Source organism: Haliaeetus albicilla, chromosome 15 (genome assembly GCF_947461875.1).
Source record: "Haliaeetus albicilla chromosome 15, bHalAlb1.1, whole genome shotgun sequence".
Taxonomy (NCBI): domain Eukaryota; kingdom Metazoa; phylum Chordata; class Aves; order Accipitriformes; family Accipitridae; genus Haliaeetus; species Haliaeetus albicilla.
This window is the reverse complement of record NC_091497.1, coordinates 7,849,519-7,875,451: the sequence shown is the minus strand read 5'-3', so window position 1 is coordinate 7,875,451 and position 25,933 is coordinate 7,849,519. Positions and strand designations below refer to the sequence as shown.

Sequence of the window (25,933 nt, the reverse complement as noted above, 5' to 3'; positions counted from 1 at the left end):
CTCGGAGCAAAGTGTTTCCCCGAGGACTTTGGGGAGACTATGCAGCTTGGCGGCCGCTGCCCCCAGCCCTCGCCTGTGTGCCGCGCTGTCGGATGCCGGGGTGATGAATGAGGAGGGTTGCCCGTGCCTGCTTATCCCCCTCACTGCAGTGGCCCAGCTACGCTGCTGGGCTTTTTCCATTAATGCTCAGGGAATACTAACGTGACCCTTCAGCTGGTCCCCTGCTACACCTCTGAGGATCCCTGCTGCTTTTCTGAGTGTGATTTTTTTGATGATAAATCCCTGCCTGTGCTAATCATTGTTCCTAGCAGTAAGAGTGGTGTTACTGGAAACGTGGAAAAACGCCTGAATGTCTGAAGTGAGTTATTTTTAGAGCGGTGGTCTGCATGAGTATGCTTAATGCTGCTGTATTTATTAAGGCCATGGAGCAAATTAAAGTGTCACGAATAAAGGTCTATGTGCATGCAAACTTCCTTTTCATCCAGGCAGAGCCGTAGTTTAGCCTGAATGTACAGCAGCTGCTATCTCAAGATGGAAAGCGGAGATACAAATGCTAAACAGCACCTGGTGAGGCTACTGGGATGTATAGTTTTGTCATATATGAAAAATGATACAATTATAAACAAAAATTTTGCCTTAGAAAAACCTGTTGAAAAGGAACATCTTCAAAGCAAAAAAGCAGCACCAGATTAGTTTGCATCCTCTTCTTTCTTTGGCTATTTTCACTAGGCAGGTAGCATATCTTCAGTTGCTCAGGAAATGAGATTTCTTTTTTAAATTCACAGGTGTTAATTGATGTAAAATTGTGTAATATTCAGTATGTGTATCAAAAATAAGATTGACCCAGACCAAGTAATCTACTCCATTAGATAAAAGGTAGGAACATTGAAATCATTACAACTGTAGAAAAATGTTCACGATATGACACTTTAACCTGAATTTTGCTTTCCTGTTTGCATCACTGCTGGATTGTATTGACAGTAATATTCTGTATGAAAAAGAAAGCAATTTATAGTCTATAAAGGAATCTTAATGATTCATATTCAAATGTTTGTGTTACACAAATCAGCAACTTTGCTCCTTGTTAATGCAGAAATATCTTCCGTAACGTTGTTATCGTCCCATTTCCTTTAGAGCAAGATCAGTTTGTGACCTGAAAAGCGCTCTGGCCCTTCAAAGGAAAGGGAAGAAATCCTCAATTTGCAAAGACAAAGATCCTTACCTTTAAGTATTCCTAGACCTTAAGCTCAATTTCAAATGGGTTTTGTTTCTGCTGCCTGAATTCATGTTCAGTGCTTGCACAGATGTTCATTAATTTCCGTGAGAGATACATTTGAAAATAAAGTCCTGCACGCTGTTCCCCTGGCCTTTAGTTCAGAAAGATGCTAGATCATGTTGAGTCTCAATGTCAGGTATCTCTGTGGGGAAAGACTAGAAAGCCTGACCTATTTGCATATGTGAGGGCATACAGCAACAGTCTGCTGCACTAAAGTAAGAGGAGAAGGTTATTTTGCAATAATAAAATTGCAAAGATGATAACCTGCAGTTCAAAAAAAAAAAGAAATTCCTTTTTTTTTACAGACAAAAAGGAAGAAGAGTGGGAATATCAGCTCAGAGTCTGCGGCTGGATTTTAATAAGGGCTGGATGGCTTCATGGCCCCTAACAACATTTATATATAAATGAGTTGAGTTAATAAGGCTAATCAAATGTCATGCTTCAAGTAGTCAGTTCATGGCCTGAAGGGATTGGGAAGTGCTTTTCCTCCACTGTACAGATGTGCTTCATTGATTAGGATTTGTCCATTCCGGAGGAGAGTTGCAGAGCCGAAGGCATCCCCAATGACTTGCTGCAGCCAGTAATTCGTACGAAGTCCCATCAGCACCTTGGGTATTTTATTTTACCTGAATGCACAAGTATTGCAGCAGCCTGAACTCTGTGATCGACATCGGTTAAACATGACCGTATCATATGGCAGTATTGCTGAGCGATCGTGAAAACTTCGCTTAAAGTGTGCGCTGCAGATCAAGGTGCAGAGATTTACTTGAATGAGTTAGCAGATTGGTGGATTTGCGCTGTATCAGCAAGGCTGAATTCACATAATCGCTTGCTAGTTTTCCTGAAAGGTAAGGAATCCCTCATAAAAGTTGGAGGTTAGAAGCCTAGGATTTTTGATTTCATATTACCTTCTTTCTCAGAGCACAGCATCCATAGCCGATAGCGGTACAGTGCAGTGCACAGCCTGGCATGTGTGTCAGAGCCTTGATTCGTTACGATTTGAGGTCAGAAGACGGAGATGGTCCAATTTCTTTTAGGTATTCCGATGTCAAAGGTATGGTAAATAATAAAAGCCTCACAGAGCTACAATTGAGTTAAGAAGATGAGGACTTAAAACACTATCTCTGTAAATCATTCAGAATATTAAAGCAAATAAGTATCCCAAACAAGATTTGTTTTCCATATCTACTGGGAGTTGAGAAGACAGCACAAAAAACTTTAATACTATTTGTACCTTAACTTTTGTGCCTAGGGGATGCATTCACACAGGGCTGAAATCATTAATAGTGGCTTACTTTGGGCTTACCCTGCAAATTACAGTATAACATAGAGCCAGCCTGCATCTTGAAGGCTGCCTCGCCACGGCAGTGTGAGCTGACTCTGTTGTCTGTGTGTGTGTCTGTGTAAAAGGTCTCATTTTGGCTGGTTATTGCAAGTAGTAAACTCGGAAGAGCTTTATCAAAGTTCTTTGCATGCCAGGTATTTAATGGAAATTGTACATGAAAACTGATTCTCTTTCAAATTGCAGGGTTTGTTATATCATAAACTAAATTCTAGTTGGTAAAACCTTTTTTCTAAGATACCATAGTATCTGTAGACAAAAGCTTTAGAACATAAATTTTGGGAAGGCAAGTGAAGCTTTTGCTAAGATTTGGGGAAGATAAGAGGGCCCCCTTGTGGAGATTGTATATATATACACACACATATAGGCTAAACTGAGGTGGAAAGAAATCTGTTAGGTCAGTGGAGGGAGAAGACGGCAATTTTGCTTGTAGCTTTGAGTTGTATTATTCACATAGCAAACATTTCTGGGTTTGATTAGATCCTATCAAGAATTTTAGTGGAAACATAATGTGCAGTGTAAAGTGGGAAGTCAGTCATCTGTCTTACAAGTATTCAACTGAAATACCCTGTCATCTGCTTGCTTAATGTGTCTTACAGGAAAAACTGTACAGTTGCTTCACAAGAAGAGGAATGTTAGGAGAAACAAAGTTAGGATTTTTGTCTTACAGCTGAGCAATTTCCTTAGCTTCTGTGAATTGTTTCAACGAAGTAATAGCAAGGACTACTCTTACAATGTTTTCATTAGTAGAACCACTTGAAATTCTTTAATATCTGTATTGTCATATTGTTTACCTTATGGGAGGCAAATCTCAAAAGTTATGACCAAACCTAGATGTTTTAGAAATCAACATGTAGGACAAGAAAATGGTGGTGATGCCTGGATTTTGTGATGATCATTTATCATTTATGGTCATTATGCTTGATGTCAGAATTAATAAAGACTTGAAGCAAAGCTTAAAGAGAATAAATTGATGTACTTTCAAAGGGATTTCAATTACTGGGCCTTTTTATTGTTAATTACTTTATTAATTGAGCAGAATTACTGTACTGATTCAAACTGCATTGTAGTGAAAAATCCCACAGAACTTTCATCTGAGCATCCCAGATTTGGAAGAGAGCATCTGCAGCTGAGGTATTAGTTGGAAATCAGAGGCAGCTCAATTAGGGAGGGAGCCTTGGTACATGCCACTCGGGGCACAAACCAGTTTCCAGTGAAGCCAACTAGAGAGGAACACTGGTGATGCCTGTGCTGCTTGTCTTACCTAGCCAGAGAATAAAATGGGATAGCAACTTGTCCTTCAAAAATGAGGAAAAAGATGAGAGCAAACATTGTAGTTGAATTTAACATAAATATTTTTGCTCTGTTTCAGACCTAACAAAATCTGACTGAATAAATACAAATGTCAGAAGATTTAAGGGTCTGGCTGCATTTTATTTGTCTTTTCAGAGGCTCTTTGAAACTGAATTTTACCAATCAGGTGTACTCTTGCAGGCAGCCAGGACTCTTGTGATAACAGATCTCTCATAATTCTGCGTGAAGGTAGGTAGAGGTTTTTTTCTTTATAACCGTTCCAAAAGGCCTTATGTTGTTTAAGTTACTGAATAGGCAGTTCTGCATCCCCACCTCTGCGTCGGAGCTGGAGGAGTGCTCAGCCACCCAAGCAGTAACCGGCTCCAGGGGGACTCCTCCTGACGCAGGGACTTGCTCCAACCTTGCTGGCAGCTAGTCAGAGACTGCGACCTGGTAGTGCGGAAGGCTTTGTGGCTTGTCCTGTGTGCATAAGGGATATTTTATGAATCCTGTTGTGCTAAACTGTTACCCGTGATTATAGGCATCAGACTTGATCAGGAGGGTCCCTTCCCAACCTGGTTTCTGTAACCCGTGGAGGTGAAGTTGGCAAAACAAGCTCCGACTGCGGGTCCCTCGTGCTGCGCTGTCTCCAGGTTTGCTCTTCTTTTGTCCCTTGCCTGTCATCACCCTTATTTTATCTGGCCAGCCCTTGTTTTCTGCTGCCACCTGACGCTGCGGATCGTCCCCTTAGCTTGTCTCTCCTGTACGCGTAACATCTCTCTCGAGAAAGGCAGGTTCAGGTTCCTCCCCAAGCTGGGGATAGAGGCAGCTCTGGGAGGAGGCAGGTAGTACAGTAGTGCAAATACATCCTTATTTCATTTTCCCTTCTGTGCAGTGGCATAGAAAAGGCAGAGGTAGGAGAAACAACATTTTTGAGTAAAGGTGTCAAACGTGACCCAGATTTTCACGGTTCTTTTGAGACGCAGCAATGATCTGTGCACAATAGGGATGAGATAGAATGGGGGCAATGTGAGCAATGGATTCCTCCTTTGCCAGTCCTGGCCAAAAAGGATTTATTATTCTCTGGCACAAAGTTATGCATGGTCTTGCATAGAGTATCTTTAAAGAATCTTATAAGACACTACGTGTATCTATTGTTTTTGAATAGCATTTCCTCCTATGTGTGCTCACACACCGTTTCTTACAAGGTACAAAGCTTTTATTATGTGTGTGCTTGACAGAACAACCAAATTTTTAGTATTTGATTTATTATTGCATTTTATATTTATATTTCTTTCAGCGAGACTCTTGCTACTTCAGTCCTTTCAGCAATTTAAGGAACACTTAGAACAACTGAGCTTGATATAATTTAGGCAAAGAACAAGAATCTCTGGAGGGTACTTTGTTAGCTTTGTGTCTCATCAAGAAATGATTTACAATTTGTTTCAAGGTTGTTTGATGGAAAGTGGCATATTTGTTTTTCCATCAAATCACCTAATCTGTACATTTCTATTCCAGACCTCTTCGCTCTCAAATAAATTGTCATTTCCCCATCTTAACCGTTCTCACATGCGGCAAAGCTGAGGCCGCTGTTCTCAGTCTTTGGGCTGAGACATGTAAATACCCAGCATCTGTCTCTGACAGGAGAAGGGGAATTTACCTTCAGTGAAGTATTTGATAGAGCAGCATCTGTAAAGTTATTATACAAGGCAGAAAACATGAGGCTGAGCACAAGAATTTTCCAGTGGACAAGAAGCTGGTAACAAAATGAGACGTGCTGAAAGAGGAACTTTCTGGTTTAAAGGAAAGTTATTAATTAATTTCCTCAGGGCTGGTCTTAGCTCTGATCCTATTTCATGTTTTCATTAATGATGTTGGCACAAAAAGCTGAAGTATGTTAATGGAATTTGCTTAATGACCTTGAGGATTTCAGTAGAAGAGGTGGAATGAAGTTCGATAGCACAAAGTGCAAGATCATACTTTTGAGGCCAGCAGAAACAGATTTCCTCTATCAACTGAGTGCTTATCAGCTGAAATGGGGGGGAGCAGAAAGACCTCTATATATTAGCCAGTAACACAGTGAGTATGAGTTTCCAGAGTTACGCAGCCCCATAAAAAAAATGAATGCAACGTGAGGATGTATCAGAGCTTACATTGCCAGTGGAGATAAGGAAGTATTTATTGTACAGGGCGCCTGTGAGGCCTCATGTGAAATTTGCCCAATTGTAGCCATGTGTAGTGAAACGTGAAGTCGTGCAAAGTCAAATGCCAGGAAGGACTGCTTGGATGGTCAAAAACCAGAACGGATCTCAGGAGCTTTCAGCACGTTTTGCTCTTGTGAGCCTCCTGTCAAAAGTTAGCATGAAGAGCTGAGATGTTGGAAAACTCAGGGTGCGTCTCTGGATGAAGCGATCTAAGCGTGACCAAAGGGGTTTTGAGGACTGCAGGGTGGTTACTTCTGGCTTGTCTCATCAGAAAGGACAATAACAACTAGTTCAGCTTTGTAAAATGAAAGCCAGTGCGATTGCTGTCTGATCTCCAACTTAAATGCCGTTTCTCCTTCTCTGATGTTACATTTATAAATCCTCTTGATGCATTTGCAGTGTGAACCCAAGGACAGCTGGATGTAAGTAGACCAAGAACAGGTTTATTCTGGGAATGAGACTCGTGTTCCTAACCATGAGAAGCAACTTTCACAAGCTCTTTCCAACGGGAGCAGTGGCATGAAAAGGATATTTCAAAAGGGACTAAGAAGTTTTATGAAGGGGATAATAGAGTGCTGTTATCTGTACTGGCAGGAAAGGGCACTCTCATGGCTCTGGGAGCCTCCTTTTGCTAAATAAATCATCAGACCTTGTTTTCTGGGTAACTGAACGTCCTTAGCTCCTGCTACTGTGTATTTTCTTCACTGGCAATGAGGCTGAGTTTATCTACATGTTTAAATATAGATTTAGATGCCTAACTTTATGCTTTGTGTTTGAAAATTTATGCCTAAAGCCTAAAGGCAACACACAGGAAAAACACGTATTAGCTCAGAAAGCTCACACATTCATATGCTATTCGTGTGCATTTTCTAAAATACTGGGATTAAAACCATGGGTAGCTACATCATTTCATTAGTCTAGGAGCTGTTCAAGATCCAGACTTGATACCTGTGAACAGAATTAATTTCTTTAGGGACATGCAGTTGCTGCACTGTCCTCTCCAATTTCTAGAGACTCTATATTGAACAAGGTATCATCGAAATAAATATTCATGAAGTTGCTCAATAATTCAGGGTGTGCTGATTCAGAGTGCTATAGCCCTAGTTAAAACCATATACAAAAAAAGCCAGCCTTGTAAAAGGCAAAGCCCATTCCCTGTACTCTGCCTAGGGTAGCCGGGAAAAAACAAGGGAGAACAGGTATGATCTCGTTGGCAAGTTGGTTCTGGTTTGATGCGTTTTCTGACAGGACCGTACATTTGGTGACAGAAGACTGCGCGCTGTCACGCAGAATCGCAGAACCCCTGGGGAGGAAGGGACCTCAGGAGATCCCTGGTCCCACTCCCTGCTCCCAGCAGGGTCACCACTGCGCGCAGGTGGGGTTGCTCAGGGCTCTGTCCGGTTGGGTCTTCAAAACCTCCAAGGACGGAGGCGCACAGCTTCTTCAGGCAAAGCTTTCCCAATGCTTAATTATTCTCAGAGTGAAAATTAGTTTCCACGTATCCTCCTCTTTTTCAATTTACGACCATTGTCTCTCATTATCCCACCATGCACATCAGTGAAGGGCCTGGCTTCATCTTCTCACTGACCTCCTCCTAGGCACCCGAAGGCTGCTGTTTGGTCCCCACCTAACGTCTTAGACATGTCTTTGAAATACTTCATTAAAATTTGCATCCTTACAAATTTATATTCTCCTATGTCAAGAAAAAAGTCTCAACACTCCCAGTTTCCTTTTGCAGCAGTAGGTCCTGAGATCCCTTTTCACTAATGATTTTGAAGGGCGTGTGACAATGTGATATGTAGAAAACATGATTATTATTTTAATGGTTATTCATTACTTTAAAAAAGTACAAAATCACAGGTCCTAACTCCAAAAGCTTACAGTGTTTTAAAAGCAAGTTGTCAGTTTGCATAGTCGTAGGCCAGCTGTCTTCATTCCTAAAATATTTAAGAAAAAAAAAGAGTCTCCACAAACGTGGGTTTTACCATGTTTTGTGGTACAGATGTAGCACTGGATTTTGAAAGTCATCTTTTTTCTATATAATATAAATCTAAAACAGTGCTGTGTTCAAATAGCTTACCTAGTAGCTCGCTCTTCTCATAGCCTCACATAGCTCTACACTATTATTGAATTTGCCCTAGCTTCACTTCAAGGAAAATTAGACTCTAGGTGGAAAAATTCCTGATGTTGTACATGCGGCATTTGTGTTGCCACAGGTTCACTCTCTTTCTTCTACCCGTCGGGATTACCTTAAATCACTGCTGTTAAAAGTTGTTTGATGTCAGAGTGAGTGATCTCTAAAGACGCTCTTTCTCATCTGTCATTCTTTAATCAGGTGTGGGACACTAATCTTCTGATCAACAGCCATGCAAAAAAATAAAATAGTGCTGTAAAGCTTTCCTGAGGTTTTTCTGATAGCATGGATACAGAATTTAATTTGCTATTCCAAACTCTATTTAGATTTTTAAAAAGGGCTTGCAATTTCTAAACAGAAAAATCAGGACTTTTATAATGAATCCTAAAGCAACAGAGTAATGTAAAAGAAGCTGAAGTTGGTGACAGGGAGTATCCCTGCTAACATGCAACAAAATGTGAGGTTTCCCATTTCCTAAGTGCTTCCCAGAGTCCAAAGACCACATTTCTCTTGACTGTAACATACTGTGTCATCACAAATAACTTCCTGAGCAACCACCTTTGCTTTCCAGAACCAGAAATGTAATCCCAGCTGTCTGACTCCAAGCCCTCCCCCTGTCTCACTGATATACTGATATATCAGCAAGGGCAACAAGATTAGGGTAGACTGTTAATCTAACTGCTGGTTTGGAGATTTGTGTGAAATAATACAAAACTTACTTCAAACTTCTGCTTACCTTGGGAATGCTCCAGCTCTAAAAGCATGCATAGAAAGAGATACCCTAACATGACTGGTAGATATATCATAGGGGCAAAAAGTCATGCAATGGAGGCTCTCTGTAGTTACTTCTCACTCATTACAAAATATTACGTTACTGGTTAGTTTTTTAGGTTGGCCTGAAGTTTGCACTCTGTGCATACAGGCAGGGAGTTCAGGCAGGGAGTCTTTGACTCCAAGACACCTGTATATAGGTGCCTACAATGCAGACATCTCCAGGTTAGCAGGTATCTAAGCTCCATTGTGGTCAAGGTATCCAGTGCAATGCAAAGGGAGCCTCTCAAGTGAGCCAGCTCATGCCAGAGCTGGCACTTGCCCTTGGCCAGCTGCATCCCTCTCCAGACACACACCACTGCCCGTGTTGAGCAGCTCCCCTCTGGCTTCGGAGATTGCTTAGACATGTAGCTTATATGTAGACCACGGCATTTAGGTGTCTTACCCTGGAAGTAGCATCCAGTCCCTTCTCTGGGCAGGCATGTCCTACAGATAGAGCTGCACTATATGTCACTGAGATAACGAGAAGCAGAGTTGACCAACAGAAGCTTGTGGCCAATTTGGAAATAGGAAACAGTGGGCAGGTTTTTTCTGGTTGGATTCAAAGCCATGGGACAAAATCTCGGAGGAATAATGAGACATATCTAAAACTTTATAATTTTGTACCTCAAAATGCAAGTTGTTGGGGTTTTTTATTTAACTCTGCTGAAGCCATTGGCAAATTCTGCTTTGATGTGGAGTAAGTGTCTATAGGACATTACAGCCACTGTTTTAAGTAAGCACAGTGCTCAACATCCCAGTTAAAACTGGCAGAAGCTGTGGAAGCTCAGATCCTCTGAGAAAACAGCCAATTAAGTGTTTTTCCTACAAGCTGAATGGGTGATGTACCTGGTAAGAGTGGATAAATGTTGACTTCTGAATGGTGACTGCTGCTCTTTCCGAAAAAGACTTTTAAAGAAACCCATGAAAACCTGAGAGGACAGCTAATAGTATTACGGTCACAGACTTTTGTAGAGGATGTCTTAGAACCATTCCCATCACGGTGGTCTAGCATCCTGTGACAGGTGCTAACCTTCAGAAACCTATGTCCTGTTGCTACATCATCTTTGCAAAAGTTTGTGGGCTAGCTAGTTTATCTGTCTGGCTTGATCGGTAAGCTGTATGATGCTTCCCGCAGCCAGATGTACATGCATATAGTTTGTGCACTGTTTCATAGCTTTTTCGTTACAGTACGGTTGTTCTGAATAAGAAGTGTACAGTCGATGTTACGTTGGGCAGGTAATCTGTCAATTAAGCACGTCATAGATGCAGTGATACTCTACGCAATAACGCTGCCAGCCGTGACCTGATATGTCTGCATTACACTAGGATGACTTCGACCAGTTCGGATCAGGCCAACAATTTTTCTTTGCTTTCTGCCTCCCCCCACCATCCTTGTTGTGTGCTCTTATTCCCTAATTATTCATGTATTGCATTATCCTTATTTTTGTTTCATTTACACTCTTCTCTTCACCATTACCCATACTGACAATACATTGCCTGAAGAGAGGTTGCTGATCAACAGTTAGCTCTGTTACTGCCTCTGAGAACTTGAGCTTCAGGATAAAACTGGGAAGCATAAGGCTTTTGTTCACATAATGCAGATGCTTCTTAACCCTTCATCTTGCTACCACGTCTGTCATTAGCAGAAGCATGCTGCCAGGCTGGCTTTTGCTGGTATTTCAGACCTTTCCTCAGGAGCACACTCACTGCCAGGATTAAAGCTGCTAACTTCTTGTCTCAGCTGGGTCATAAACTTGACCAGGGCTTTTATTTTCCCTGCTACTGGGAAGAACCAGAATGTGGATGGTTTTATGATGCACCTGGGTTTTTCAGTCGTTTTGGTTCTTCTTAGTGCCTTCCAAAATATTCTCCAGTGACTCTTTTTCTGCGCCTCAAGTATTCCTCTGTCTCTGCATCAGCTTCTAGGAGTGTGCTGTTCTCCTTTTATGAAGCTCATCACTCTCTGCACGTAAGGTCCTACCTCATGCTTTGAAAGAAGAGGGAATAGCTTTTTTTTTTCTCCTCTCTGAGCCTCTCAGAGTGCTGCCTGAGCTCTCCTTGTGCCAGCTGCTCCATGCGAGAGCAGGAGCGACAGAGAAGATGCCTGCCATTCATCCTTCTTCCCCAGGAGGCCCTATGGGATGTTTTTGTTCTCGATGTGCGGTGATCCTTCACGTATTTAGTAAATCTCCCCCAGCTGGGACGTCTGTTCCATGGCGATAGAAGAGCCAAAATGCCCTGGTTTGGGATCACCTCCACTAATAGCAGAGCCTGCTCCTCTGAAATTAATTTCTAAACCAGAGCAATACTATTGAAGGATTAATGGAAGATCAGAGTATTTATATTAAAATACCTTATAATGTGAAAGAAATACATGCTCTTGGGTTATATAACTAGAAGCGCGTTTTAGCTGTTCTATTAATGAAAGGTTTTCTTTGCCTAATGCTAATGAAGAGACTGGATTTTGTGCGAGTGGGACTAGAGCCTTCTGAATTCCCAAGTGCTTTTTAATTCTAGTGTAAACAGTAGTGTGCAGCCTATGCTTCACACCAGTGCTTGTTTGGGCCCTTGCATGGATCATCAGGCCCTTGCCCTGACCATCACGGTGCTTAGCATCTGTACAAAAAATCAACTGTCCCACAGTGGCGACTTTGATAACCCATTAATTTCAATACATTATGCTCAAAACTAGATAGTTTAATCTGGGGAAGTTGCATGAAGTTTCATTTCAGGAGCAGCTAACATCGTGACTAGTGGGCTGGTGTTTGAAATGTAATCTAAACTGTTAGTACACATCTACGTGTTTATATAGACAGTCACAAGACACATTGGCAAATACACACTATGCATTTACTATGATTTTTCTTTCATTGACAACTGCAGCTTATGGCCAGATTCCAATGTAAATTTCTACACATGCACATATACGCACACTCTGATATAGATACAGATGTAGATGATACTGATATTGATATAGATATAATTTGTATGGTTGTTAATTAATTTGGAACGTTTTCTGTAAAACGTCTTCTCACTGATGTGCCAGTGTATTCTGCTTGGCTAGTCTTTAAGCACTGAGGCTGTCTGTGACAGTAGTTTGCATAATCGATGATGGGAGTCCGTTGAAATTAAGCCAATAAGTCTGTGATGAGTTTGCTTTGTCAAATAGGGTAACAGATGTTATTACTTAATTCTTTGCTGAGTATTTCCCACAGTGGGTAGCTGTGGAGTTTAACGTAGCCGTGTAGGTACGAGCAAGGGTGACGCAAGGGGGTCGTTTACACCGACGAGAACAAGTGCACATCTGTATTCAGAGTGGCTCAGGCATGTTCACTGTATAGCTGACTTGATACTCTTTTACTGAACAGTGAAGAAAGGGGAGACTGAAGGCCATGCCCAGTTGAATATGAATATTTTTATGAACTGCTTCTTATCTTTATTATGAGCTGACTCCTCAGCCATTCCTAGTGTGATTGAACACTGTATATTAGGCACTGGGAGCTCTGAAATGCTGCTATATTTAATCCATAAATGTCCACATTTGAAAACAATTTCCTAAGATAATTTTTATAATTGTCCAACTGAAACGAATGTGCATGACCTATCTGTTTTTACTTATATCATTATTCTAGAGACATGACGTCCTTTTCCCTGAAAGAAAAATTTGTGCCACGACTGCTGCACAGCATCCCCCAGTTCTCTGTGTAGCATTCGAATGGTGTCACCTAAACAGTGCTGAGGATCAGGTAGAAGAAATCTTAAGGTCTTCCAACCTCAGATTAGTTAAAAGGCTGATGGAGAGTCACGAACAGAAGGTTAAACAGAAGGTTGTAAACTGTGAGTGCGGTGGGGATGGCTGCACTCGTAGTTACTAGTGCCTCAGAAACTAAATGTGTGTCAGGCTGCTGTTAAAGGTTGTCTGCCAGATGAAGAAGCCATTCAGTTGGTAATACAAGAAGGCAACACCCTGAAAGATGCACAAACCAGAAGAAAATTAATCAGGATAGTGAAAACAGATGCAGAAGTCAGGTAGTCACAAGGAGGAGCAGCAACAGACTGGTGGAAGTTTCTCGCCCAGTCTGCGTAAGGGAAGCTGCGGATGTCATACAAAGACGCGCTGTTCTCATTTCCCTGCATTTGCTTTGTACTCCTGTTTATTTCACATCCAACACATTTACATATCCAGGGATGAAATGGAAATGATTGATGCAAAGGAGGTATTTTTGTTAATTGTTGTTGCTCTGACTGGGACTGCTGGAGATGGGTGAGGAAAGACAGAACTGTTATTAGAGGTATGAATAATTGTCAAGAGCAACTTTTAAACCCATCTGTTACCACACATCAACATGCAAAATTATCCAAAGAGGGGAGGGGCAGAAATACAAGGACTAAGCCAACACCACGTCTCTATCAATGTAGAAGTTGGCAACTGCCTCTGAATCTTTGTCCATTTTTTTTTCATTTCTGCTCCCTTGGCGCTTCAATCATTTTCTGTCACAACCCTGTCAGTGCCTGCTGGATGTTACAATAACAGCGCCTTACGCTCAGAGCTGGTCGGTGTTTGAGAGTTGGGCTGCTTTATCTGCACAACACTAGTGAAATGCGTCCACTTTTTGTCCTGTTAATTGGAAAGCAATTCTTAATGTGCTCTCACACATGCAAGGTAGAACCAAAATGAGATGAGCATCCGATTTGAGAAGGGAATGTGTGCTTGAAGTGTTTAAAGAGAGTGATTTTGGGAGTGGAACTATACCGCAGAGCACACAGGAGGACTTCTGGTACTTTCTGCTCTGCAGGAGTAGAAGAGGGATTTTAGAAATACCTGTCTACAAATGGTTGCGTGATCCTTGGGTTCACTGTTGATATGGGCTCTGTAAGTAACTGAAGTGGATCAAAACAGCTGAAGTGCAGTTTGGTCATGTGTGAGCCGCAGCCAGAAAACCCAAGCTCCAAATCATTTTGGAAATATCATCCTCCAGAGTATAATCTGATGCTAACACAACTCATGGCTTCCAATGCAAGTGTTAATGCAAATACAGCCGTTGCACTCCCTACTTTATATCCTTCCACCTGTAACCCTTCTGCTGTGAAATAATCCTTGAAACAGCTGTTCCCATTAGATAGTAGTTCAAGAAATGACCCTGCAGCAGAACAGAGTCTGTAGTTTGGCCTCATAACCTTATTCCAGAAAATATATTACAGATCCTCTAGGTGAAGAACTCAGAGTGAATAAGGACAAGCATTCAGCCCTGTTTCCTTTTGCTTTGTCTGCATTGGGGAATATATGTGCATTTTTAGGACTATGTGGGCAAATACCTATTTCTATGACAAACCTGAGGTTTATGGAGAAGTTACAGGGAATCTTTAGTGCCAGAAAATGGGTGATACCTGAAAAAGAAAGGTAATTGTCTTGGAGATTGTTACAAATTTTGAGATTTTTCATTTAACTGGAGTTAGCTCTTGTATGAGATGGCCCTCACAAAGTGCTGGTTTGTTTACAGGGTGATTTGTCTCCACCAAGCTTGCCTCCTGCTTACTTGCTTCATCATTCTCTAGGCTCAAGAAAGAGTACTGAGATCAGACTTAAGATTTCTTAAGAAATCTTAGGGCTCATGATTTATTAATATATTGTTTGCAGTCAGATGAGTCATGCAAACTCACAAGCCTATTTTTGTACCAGACTGTGTGTTAATTTTAGTCATGAATCTTCTGCTGGTTATTCTAGCTGACAGAAATCATAAGTATTTTGGGTTTGCTTTATCTTTATGATATCACCCTGTAATTCAGGTGAGTTGTTATTGAATAAAACATTTCTCAGTAAAAAACCTCAAATCTGTGAAAACCTGCTTGAAGCATACTCAATTGCAGTCCTTTCAGATTGCCATAAATAGAGGTGCAAACTGAATTCAATAGCTAAAAGATGAATTGACAATGTGAGTTCTGCAGTTATTTGCTCTATTTCAAATCAATATTTCTTGGTGTCTCTTTTGTATTCTTGACAGGTGAGGTTGAATAATGATAATCTTTATATCAACAAATGCTTTTGTACTACACAATTATAACTAATTTCAATCAAGCACTTGTCTAAAATTAAGTCATATGAATGGATTTTGGGTCTCTCATTATCTTCACCCCAACCCATTTAATAATAGGGTTCTTCTTAAGTAGGTGGCTCATGCCAGTCTTCCACATGGTGTTATTTTTAGCACTTGCAGCATCCACATGAAATTGCTCGTGCTTCTCTCATATTGTGACCAAGCGCTCTATGGATTATCATCTTGTGCATCTTGTGAGACATGCATGTCTCAGTCCAGAAGAGAAGTGGCAAGATTATATAAATCTCTTTTCCCACTGTTTCTGATATTACTGAGGGGTAGCATTTTGAAGTAGAGGGAAGTACACTTCAGTTAATTGACTTCTACATAAAAGAACTACTACTGAACAGCTGATAGGTCAAAGTAATTCCATTTCTCTGATAGCTGCTTACTTCCTTTAATCTCTCTCTCTTTCTCCCAATTTACCTTGTATTTTATTCACAGTATTTATGAAGCTCTAAGCTTTTTACTCTCTCAGAAGTAGTCACTTAAAGTGCCTACATTACACCAGAAAAAGTGAAGGAGGGAGTGGTGGCAGTGGCAGGAAATCGTTTTATTGGAGAATAAAAAAGTGAAATCCACTGAATCTTAAAACTGTGTTTAATGATATGTTTCAGGAACTTCTATTACATCACGATGCTGAGGGATCCGGTGTCACGGTACTTGAGTGAATGGAAGCATGTCCAGAGGGGTGCGACGTGGAAAACTTCCCTTCATATGTGTGACGGAAGAAGCCCAACACCAGATGAGCTGCCTACCTGTTACGAAGGAGATGACTGGTCTGGAGTCAGTTTACAGGAATTCATGGATTGTAGCTACAACTTGGCCAACAACCGCCAGGTGCGCATGCTGGCAGACCTCAGCCTGGTGGGATGCTACAACTTGACTTTTATGAATGAAAGTGAAAGAAATATGATCCTTCTCCAAAGCGCCAAGAACAATCTGAAAAATATGGCCTTCTTTGGGCTCACAGAATTTCAGAGGAAAACGCAGTATCTCTTTGAGAGGACATTCAACCTGAAATTCATTTCCCCGTTCACCCAATTCAATGTTACACGGGCCTCCAACGTGGACATTGGTGAGGATGTGCGGCAACGGATAGAGGAGCTGAATTTCTTGGACGTGCAGCTGTACGACTATGCGAAGGACCTGTTCCTGCAACGCTTCCAGTACTCCAAGCAAGAGGAGCATCAGAAGAACCGGCTAAAGAGGCGAGAGGAGCGGCGGCTGCTGCGGGAGCAGAGAGCTCACCAGTGGCCAAGGGAAGAGGCAGCAGAAGTAGCCGTTACTGAAGATTATAATAGTCAGGTCGCAAGGTGGTGATGCTTCTCCATCTTGACTAACCAATGAGAGGATCAGAGAGTTTGTGCAACTTGGCTACCTGGGAATTAGCCAAGGAAGGCCAACCGCTTTGGTAAACGAGACCATGTCTGACAGCTACCCCTCCTTGTCTCAGTTTTTCTTGGTTTCTGCCAGTGAGAATGTATTTTTTTCTTAATAGGTATTGATTAGTGTTATTAAATGGCAGTAGAATAGATTCCTGTCCAAAAAGACTTCTTCAAAGCCCTAAGCTAGGAGGATGGATTGAAGAGAGAGCTATATCCTTCGCGTTAACAGATGTACGCTGTACAATCTGCGCTACCAAAACTTGTGCAGACGTGAATGAAAAATTGGGAAAAAATACCTGGTTTGGTTCCTCTGTGACATGAGAGCTGGTTTATTTCATACTGTCCTTTGCAACTGTAGTGCGTAGTTTTCTAGTGAATGCAGTGGAGGAAAGCGCATTGCCCTTCAAATTTCTACGTGCTGTGTTTTGATTAAGGGAACAACTTGCTGAGGTGATTAAAAAAGACCTAGGAAATGTGGGATTGGGGCATCACTTATTCTGTTCTGTTAGCCAGCAAGCAGAGATGATTTATAAGTGAAGTGATGGAGGGGTTAGCTTATTTCTCCGCAGATGTTGAGACTTACTGAACCCAGCCAGGTAGCAGCTATCTTTCTGAGTGTGTGTGGCAAAGGGAAAGCCTTGAGAAATTAGGTCCATGTGGCAGCTGAGCACACATTGTGGAGATTATCTGGCTGGAGGCAATGAAATCAGCCTTCACATTCACAAAAGGTGAAGAGGGGCCAAGCAAACTACAGGGAAGAGGAAAGAGAGAGCAGGAAAAGCTTAAATATTAGTGTGACATTTTCCAGATTTGCTGTAAAAGCCTGGAGATATATTGTCTGTGAAGGTGGGCAGGTTTATGATATTGTCTGTTAAAATACACTGATGCCAAGTGAATACAACTTAAATTGGTTTTCTCTCTAACTACGGTAGTGGCTAGACAAAAAAAAAATCAGCTTTCATTTTTATAGGATGCATAATGGATATGTGGAAAGTCTTGATATTTATTACTCTGTATGAAGATTCTTTGTAAATTTATTGTTTTCATGATGAGAGATCTGTATCTGTTTTTCTTCCTTGTCTAGAAAAAGATTCAATGGGTTTTTCCTCCATGTGTTACATTCTTGTGGCTAAACTGCATCTATTTATTCCAAGATTTTATGTTGTTCCATTCGTAACAGTGAAATTTTAAAAAGAGGGTCCTGTGCACCATAGATCTTTTGAGACAGTTTTTTTCCTTCTTCTTCTAGCATAAATGTAAAGCATTAGGAGGAAATTTCTCTAAGTGCCTCAACGTGGCTGCTAAATCGAGATGCTGAAAGTATATTATTGCATGCATGAATGGCTTTTACCTTACAGATTTGCTAATTAGAATTTCCGGAGTACCTGATGTGGATGCACATTTCTCATTTATTTTCAAAATTGAAGGTTTTTATCCAGTCAGTAAAAAAATAAGAGGCTGAATTTGAAAATTTCTCCCTTCATTTCCAAGTCTTTTTTTTTTAGTACATGCTGTATCTTCTTTTCTTCTGACAATGCTATTGCTGCTTATCTATGCACAATATCAAAAATATGATCTAACGATCCTGTTGAGAGTTAAAGCATACAATAATACATTAAACATGGAATATCATAATGCCTGTTAAGAAGTGAAGAGGGCTACCGGGATGGTGCCTCATTATCAAGGTAGTTTATTAGCAATATGCTGCTTAATGCCCGATCGTCCATGTGCTACTTTTGGGGTGAGTAGCGGTGGGTTTTGGTCCCTAATATCTGTTCCACTGGTGGATCACGTCCATCACCTCCCACCTCCGTGTTCAGAAGGGAAAACGAAGGACTGCAGATCGTTATTCTCCTGCCCAAGCGTGAGATGTCTGCCTTAGAGACGAGTGAGGAGCTCTCTAGACTCCCTGGACGGAGCTGCTTGGATCCCCATCGCCTGGAAGAGGCGCTCAGACAGCTCGCTCACGGGTGGACGCCAACCTTCGGAGTTCTAAATCGCAATGTTTGCGGTCTAGGACTGCAGCTCACTCCGGGTGTCCTGCCTGCCGGACGGCGAGGCGGTGGAGAGCTGAGCCTGGTCCGTATTATTGCACCTTTAGTGCAGTGCAGGTAATCTGCAGTGCTCTGATGTCTTACTCGCTGGCACCGGGGCTTCAGGGTGGGCTGGCCGTGGCCCTGTGGAGGGAAGGAGCTTTTTGGCCGGCGATGCGGGGATGACAGGGAGCTGTTGCATCTCTCTGTTCCCAGGCCCGTTGCTGCATCTTGCTGCAGACCCCGCAGCAGGAGAGGGGAAGGATGCCTTTGGCGCCTGATAACCTGATGTCCAGGATTTGCAGGCGTGCTCCTCGTTTCCATGAGCACAGGGGGGCTAGGGATGCTGGGGGGACCCCGAAGGGTCCCCCAGCAGGGGCAGGGGCAGGGTGGGCACTGGTGTGGGAGAGGCAGGGCTGGCAGGCAGGGCATGGGGGCTTGGCAGGAGGAAGGGCATGCAGGAGAAAAGCCAGGCACGAGGGAGGAAAGATGCAAGACCGAATTCACGTTAAGGAGGAAGGAAAGCAAGGAAGTAGAACCGCTCCCAGCCCGTCTTTTGTTGTAAAGCATCCCTTTTTCCTCCTAAGCACAAAAAAAGGGTCCCCTTCCTCACGTCCCTGCCTCTTTCCCCAGCAGGCTACCTCTCCGCACCGCTCACAGCAATGGGGGCCTTGCTTTTCATTTAGAAAATTCAGTGTTATCTTTTCAGGCGAGAGGAGACAGAGCTCAGAAATGGTTCCCTGGAGCCTCACCAGTGACTGTAAGTATCAGTTTCAGCTGTCTAAGTACACCAACTGTTCCCCAGACTATTCCTTCTGCCTGACACAAAACAAAGCCTAATGAGGAAAATCGAAGCAGTCTTTGGGCGGTTTACATTAGCTTTAATAGTTTGGCAATACCTTAATGCAACGCCTAACCTTTTCGTCAGTCATTTCCCAGGAGACAAGATTAGGGTCCTGAAGAGCCGTTAATGTGCTGTAGCATCTATGTTAACGGGATTTGCCTTAATGCTTGGGATTTAGTTAAAATTGAAGTTGGTTTGTTGGTTGGTTTGGTTTTTTTTTTTCCCTGGAGCCTGTGTAGCAGATATCCCTGGTTGTGCAGGAGTAGTTGGGGGTGGGAGGCAGCCAGTGGCTGAGATCTTGTCCGGAGCCCCTGGGACTGAAGGATCTGGCACCTCCTTCCCCAGCTCCAGCGGTAGATCCAGCAAGCTCACTGCACCGAGAATACTGGTTTTGTTAGCAGAATTTCCTGGCACATGACAAATAAAGCAGTTTGGAAATACTTTCAGGCTGACTTCTAAGACACAGGCTTGCAGGTTTTTTCCTCTTGGGCGCTGCGCCTGAAATAACGTAACGCGAAAGCAAAATAAAGGCCCTGGTTCATATCGCTGTTATTCCAGGTTTTCATTGCTCTGACAGCACGGACTTCACTGTAATTGCACTGGCTTGTGTAAGATCGGAGCACAGCATGTTTCTTTCAAAACCTTCATGAGCAGCAACACTATAGGATTTCTGTCCATCTTCCTGGCATTATTTTGTTGCTTAAACAAGGCAATTTGGCTTCTGCTACTGTGGTGCTGAAACAAATCTCATTCTTTTGTAATGGAGATGTACTTGCTAATCTCTCCCATCACATCCTCGGCACTGGCTGCCTTTTCCAGTTACAATTCACTGTAGGCTTGGAGCAGACAGAGAAACATGCTGTGTCATTAAAACTTGTTCCTGGTAATTTGATGTCTAGTCCAAGAACTCAGCTTATTGCCTATGGGCCATACTTTATTAAGGAATGAAAATTTGCCCTCTCTTCCCCACTCATCAGTGCTAACAATAAAAAGCTTTTTCACTGTGGGGAAAGAAAACACCACTGTTTCTGATGGTCAGTATTCTTCACTGCAGCTGTGTTAATAGTGAGGCTGCGATAGCCTTGCTAGGGATTCTACCCAATATGCGGTAGTTATTTGCAGTTCACTAAAAACAGAAATACAGAACAAAAAAGTGATCGGAGTCAGATCCAGAGCCAAACTTCCTAACTACAGCATATCCATTCAACCAAACCAAATGGCAGGTCACATCACCTTTGTGAAACATCTGGAGGTGTTTCAGATTTGACGTCCGCTACTAATCTGGGATGTTTCTCAAGTAGGTCTTCTCGTTAACACATGCTTCCTTCTGCACCGGTGGGTTCTTGTTTCACACCTGCAGTCTTCTATCAGTTATGAGCACTGATGTTATAAAACTTACTGCACTGACACTTTTTTTTCCTCTGTTGCTGTTCCTCTGATATACGTGGAATTGCTCTTTTTTGGTCTGGGGTAAGGAATATCTTGTTTCCAGGCCGGTGGAGACTACCCTGTATGAGATGAACAATCACAATAAAATCATTCTGCTGGAGCAGATTGCTGTATCCTCTCTACATGTGGCAAAAGCATACTCGGAAAAGGTAACCAGTTTGCACTGAAACACTTCTTTGGTTCTCGTAATACTTTCTTTGTGAATATTTGTGGAGGGAAATGGGTTCCATAGCCTACAATGTCCTTGGCTTTCTTCTTGGCCGTATCACTGGCTCTGTGATTTCAAATGAATGTTGGAAGTGGAAAAAAAAAAAAAATATCAAGAGTTCCCATCAGTTGCCATATTTAAGATGAAAGGATAAATTAATAGGCTGTAAATTACTTTATTCTTTAGGAATTTTCCTTCTGTTTATGTGCAATAATGTGTGTGAATTCTGCTACTAAGAGATTGTATTGTGAGTAACCATATCTACTTTTATTCCTATTTACAAGATAGTTTGTAGACCTAGGGATTTTCATTGATGTAAAGCACAATTTAATGAATTATTTAATGTGTTTAACCATTGTGATGTCAGAAGCAGTTGTTTTCATATATTTATTTGTTGGTGGTTTTCTGTAAAATGATGCTCATTAAGAAATCTGTTAAAAATGAAGAAGTTTTGTTGAATATTGTTGGGTCCATAAATTACTTATGAGCAACAAATAAACATTGTTTGCGTTTTTGAAACACTAAAGGTTCCATCTTATCTACATAGCCATAAAAATGACTAAAAATGCTTCTGTCGGGCCAGTTTCAAGCATTAGTAAAGATCCACTGTGACCATAATTATGTTTTTTAACAACATGTACAGGGAGGGAAAGCGTGTTGATGTAACTTGCTATTTAATTATGCTGGGGCCAAATAACCAAATCTTTTGATTCCAATTGACTTTGGTGGGCTTTATCTCAGATTGAGTTAAGACAGGAGAGTCGAGACTTGAATAGTCACCAGCACTAATTCAAGTGACCCCAGTGTCAGAATTTCCATATTTGGATTGAATTAAGACTTAAGTATGCAAATAGTGGTAGTGAATTCATTGGACTTCATTTCTACTCCAGCAGCACTGAGGACCAGTCCAGACTGTCAGGATAATCTCATGAGGTGCTGTGGGGAGGGATGAGAAGTTGCAGTCTGTTGCCACTGTTAGCCTTGTATGCGTGTCCTTTTATCTTCTGAGGGTACATGGACGTTGGGAGGAACTGATTGCTTATTCATCCATACTGTTTCCTGTAAGTACGTGAATATAGTGAACTAGGACAGGGATGGGAGCACGGACGAGCACGGACAGAATTGGGTAAGGAGGAAACGCCGACCTCTCTTTTACAGAGTACCTGAGGCCCTCTGTTAGGTCTGCTCCTTCCAAGAGTAGTCCAGCCCCCTTTTCCATGACTGTTTTTTAACTTTTTCACGTTTCTCCATTTTCCCAACAACAAGATTCGTAGACATGCCACATCCCTGGAGGTGAGTCTGGTTAAAAGAGAAGGCTGTGCTGCGGCAAATTAGGATGTAATGACCATGACCAACCCCTTTTTGATCAAAGTTGACTGACCTCTGCTAAGTGCTGTGGAAAGCTATATTAATGGTAAAAAAAAAATATATAGTCTGCATGAGAAATTACCCTTGGGACACAACAAAGGCAGCATTTGATGAGGGTAGCAGAAGAAAAAAAGCTCTCAAATGTTCTGATTAGTTTTGTTTTCTTAATTGTTCTTCACAGCACCTTAGACTCAAACAGCTACTGTTTAAAAAGCACCATTGTAAGCAGGGGCTGTTTGAGCCTATAGTAATCAGTACCTCTCTCTAGAATTTATTTTCATATCAGTCTCCCATTTTTTAATTTCTCTAGCTCCATTCACTTCAACACTGAATTCATCTGTACTGCTGATATGCTCTTGAAGTCTTCATATATTAAGACTGTGGGGTAGCTCTGTATGTTAGGAGGTGTTTTTACTGTCTAGAGCTTGACAATGGTGATGAAAGGGTCGAGTATTTATGGGTAAGAATCAGGGTAAAGGCCAGCAGGACAGATAACATGGTGGGAATCTCTTACAAACCACCCAACCAGGTTGAAGAGGCAGATGGAATATTCTATAAGCAGCTGGGAGAAGTCTCACAGTCGCTAGCCCTTGTTCTCATGGGGGACTTCAACTTACCGGGTGTCTGCTGGAAATACAATACAGCGGAGAGGAAACAGTCTAGGAGATTCCTGGAGCGTGTGGAAGAAAAATTCCTGACGCAGCTGCTGAGTGAGCCAGCTAGGGAAGGTGTCCCACTGGAGCTGTTGTTTGTGAACAGAGAGGACTTGTGGGTGATGTGATGGTTGGAGGACGTCTTGGGCATAGCGATCACAAAATGATAGAATTTTCTATTCTTGGTGAAGTAAGGAAGGGGGTCAGCAGAACTGATACCTTAGACTTCTGGAGGGCAGACTCTGGGCAGTTTAGGAGGCTGGTTGACAGAGTCCCTTGGGAGGCAGCCCTGAAGGGCAAAGGGGTCCAGGAAGGCTGGACGTTCTTCAGGAAGGGAATCCTAAAGGCGCAGGAGCGGGCTGTCCCCGTGTGCCGAAAGAGGAGCTGGCAGGGAAGAAGACCGGCCTGGCTGAACAGAGAGCTTTGGCTGGAACTCAGGGAAAAAAGGAGAGTTTATGACCTTTGGAAGAAGGGGCAGGCAACTCAGAAGGACTGCAAGGATGTCGTGAGGTTATGCAGGGAGAATGAAAATGAAATCCCCACTGCAAGTTTCTGTTTTCATGCCACCCGTACATATGTTAGGGTATAATATTTTGGGGAAGCAGAAGGGTTGGAGGACTTTGTAATCTCCAGATTTCTCTAGACTGCGGTCTCATTACTTGCTTGGTTGCTGCTGTGAAATAAGCTTAGTTCCTGGGAGACAGATGTCAGCCTCTGGAAACTCATACTATTGTTTGAAACCAAACCCCCAGAAGCTGATGGCTGAGTGGGCATGAAGGCTGGATCCTGACAGTGAAGGCCAGATGGTATGGGGAGTTCATACTACTGGGGAGCAATTCAGGCTGCTGAACAGTATCATCCAGTGCCTTTTTCAGTGCCCTGAAGTTGCCCACCTGACCTTCAGCAGCTGCTCCAGATCTCAGATTAGATGCTTCGTCATATATGTAAACCCTGTGCAGATGTCTCAGATACCAGCAGATCTCCAAACAACAGTCTCTCTCCTCGAGACTTACGGTTAGGAACCCAAATAGCTCTCACAGTGTTTCTAGCATTTGGGGGCATCACTGGAGACAATCTGCAAGCTGAGAGTCTGTCATCATCACCAGTTGTGAGCATAAAATTAAATGTACTGCAGGGCAGCGTGAGTGATGGAGGAGCAAAATGAACGTTGTTACATTTCCGTGTCTTGCACTCTGGTGAAAGCAGTTATGAAGTACGGGCAGCAAGATGGTAAATGAAATAAATGTCTGTATTGCTGATAAATATTACTATATAGCAAAAGAAGAAATGGATTTTGCCACCAGAAGACAGATAATTTTTTTCCACATACATGGTTACATTTCAAGAAATACATCAGAAAATTGTACTGTAATGTGCAGTTTATGCCACAGTTAAAAGCAAGAGTGAGACTCAGCATTGCTGGACTGTATTACATACGGCTGGAGAAAGGCTTTGATTTTTAAGATTTCATTCACATTTATTTCTATTTTACCTACAGAGGCTATACAAGGTGTGACACCTTGCAGCACTTCCTAAGAAATTTGTGAGTATGCCCCTAAAATTCTGAATATGAGCAAGTGAGATTAGAAAATACGGAGGTAAGTCAATGACTTATAAATCTTACTGTCTTGTAAAAGCACAGAGTGCTGAAAACATGTAACGGTGAGAATAAATAAGGCCTGCCCTACTTGGACGAGGGGACTACTGCAGGAGTTTGTCCACTGGGTAAAGCAGCTCCCCACTTCACTGTGAAACATATTGAGTGAGACTCCTTTCACGTAAGTAGAGGTCACCTGGCAGCCAACCTCCTTGTGCAACCCCCAGGGACATCCTTACGGGTGGTGGAGGCAAATGCAATTTCAGGGCGTGAGCATCTGGCCTGCTTTAGACATTTACAATAGTGTAAAAAGAATCTCATCCCAGAAATGGCTTCTTCCCCTCTCTGTTCATAAACGGGGGGAACCAATCCCCAAATGTACCTTAGGGAAGGCAGAGCCTCAGCTGTGCCAGACGGCGAGGGGGCAGCACTTCACTTTTGGAAAGGCTGCACTTGAAATGGAACTCAGGATTCCAAGTGGAGAGGTCTAAAGACATTTGACGATGCGACAAAGACCAGAGGCGGAGAATTAAGAGCCAAGAGGGCTGATCTGGGGACCCTCTGTACAAAGATGATGATCGGAACCACTGTAATGAGCGAGGTAGCAAAGAAATAGGAGAGAAGCGGGGAGGTGTGTGAGCATCAGAGAGCCAAAGAGACACACACTGCAAAAGGCAAACATGGGTGTGAAGATCCCCTGAAAAATCTGCTTAGCTATGCAAATTTCAAGGAAATAATTGGCAGTTGATTTGGGTGGATTTCTGTCTCACTCAGAAATGTTTATACTGAGTATTTAACATATCCTCAGGCCCAGCATCTTGAGGCAGGGTCTGGGGGGTCATACGAAACCGCCCGTGCCACACAGACACACAGAGACCAAGCGATGTCTCCCTTTGTCTATGGCAAGTTTAGCTTCAGGTTTGCTGCTTCAACTGTGAGACTGGCAATCCAGGTCTGGTGATGCTTATGGTAAGCGGTGATGACAATGTCACAGCTACGGAAGTGAAAACGTTTCTGACTAATAGGATGCAGGAATATGCATGTTAATAAATGGCTGGATGTTAAATAGGAAAAACAAAACAACCCTAGGTGAAATCCATCAGCAACAGAGCAAAATAAAACTTCGTCATTACTGTAATTAACATTGCAATCTGACTGGCCTGCAGATGCATGGTATTCCATTTAGGACAGGCTTTCAGCAAAGAGATTATGTCAAAATAAATACTGCCAAGAAAT

The 25,933-nt window shown here is 42.4% G+C and overlaps 1 protein-coding gene across 1 annotated transcript in view; it reads left to right on the top strand.

Annotated features, from left to right (window-relative positions):
* HS6ST3 (heparan sulfate 6-O-sulfotransferase 3) overlaps positions 1 to 21,598 on the top strand; it is a 405,552-nt gene extending 383,954 nt beyond the window's left edge. The window contains exon 2 of the mRNA XM_069802452.1: positions 15,775 to 21,598. Within this exon, the coding sequence (XP_069658553.1) occupies positions 15,775 to 16,480 (706 nt within the window). The 3' untranslated portion in view covers positions 16,481 to 21,598. The remainder of the gene's footprint in view (positions 1 to 15,774) is intronic.
* Positions 21,599 to 25,933: the final 4,335 nt, after the last annotated feature.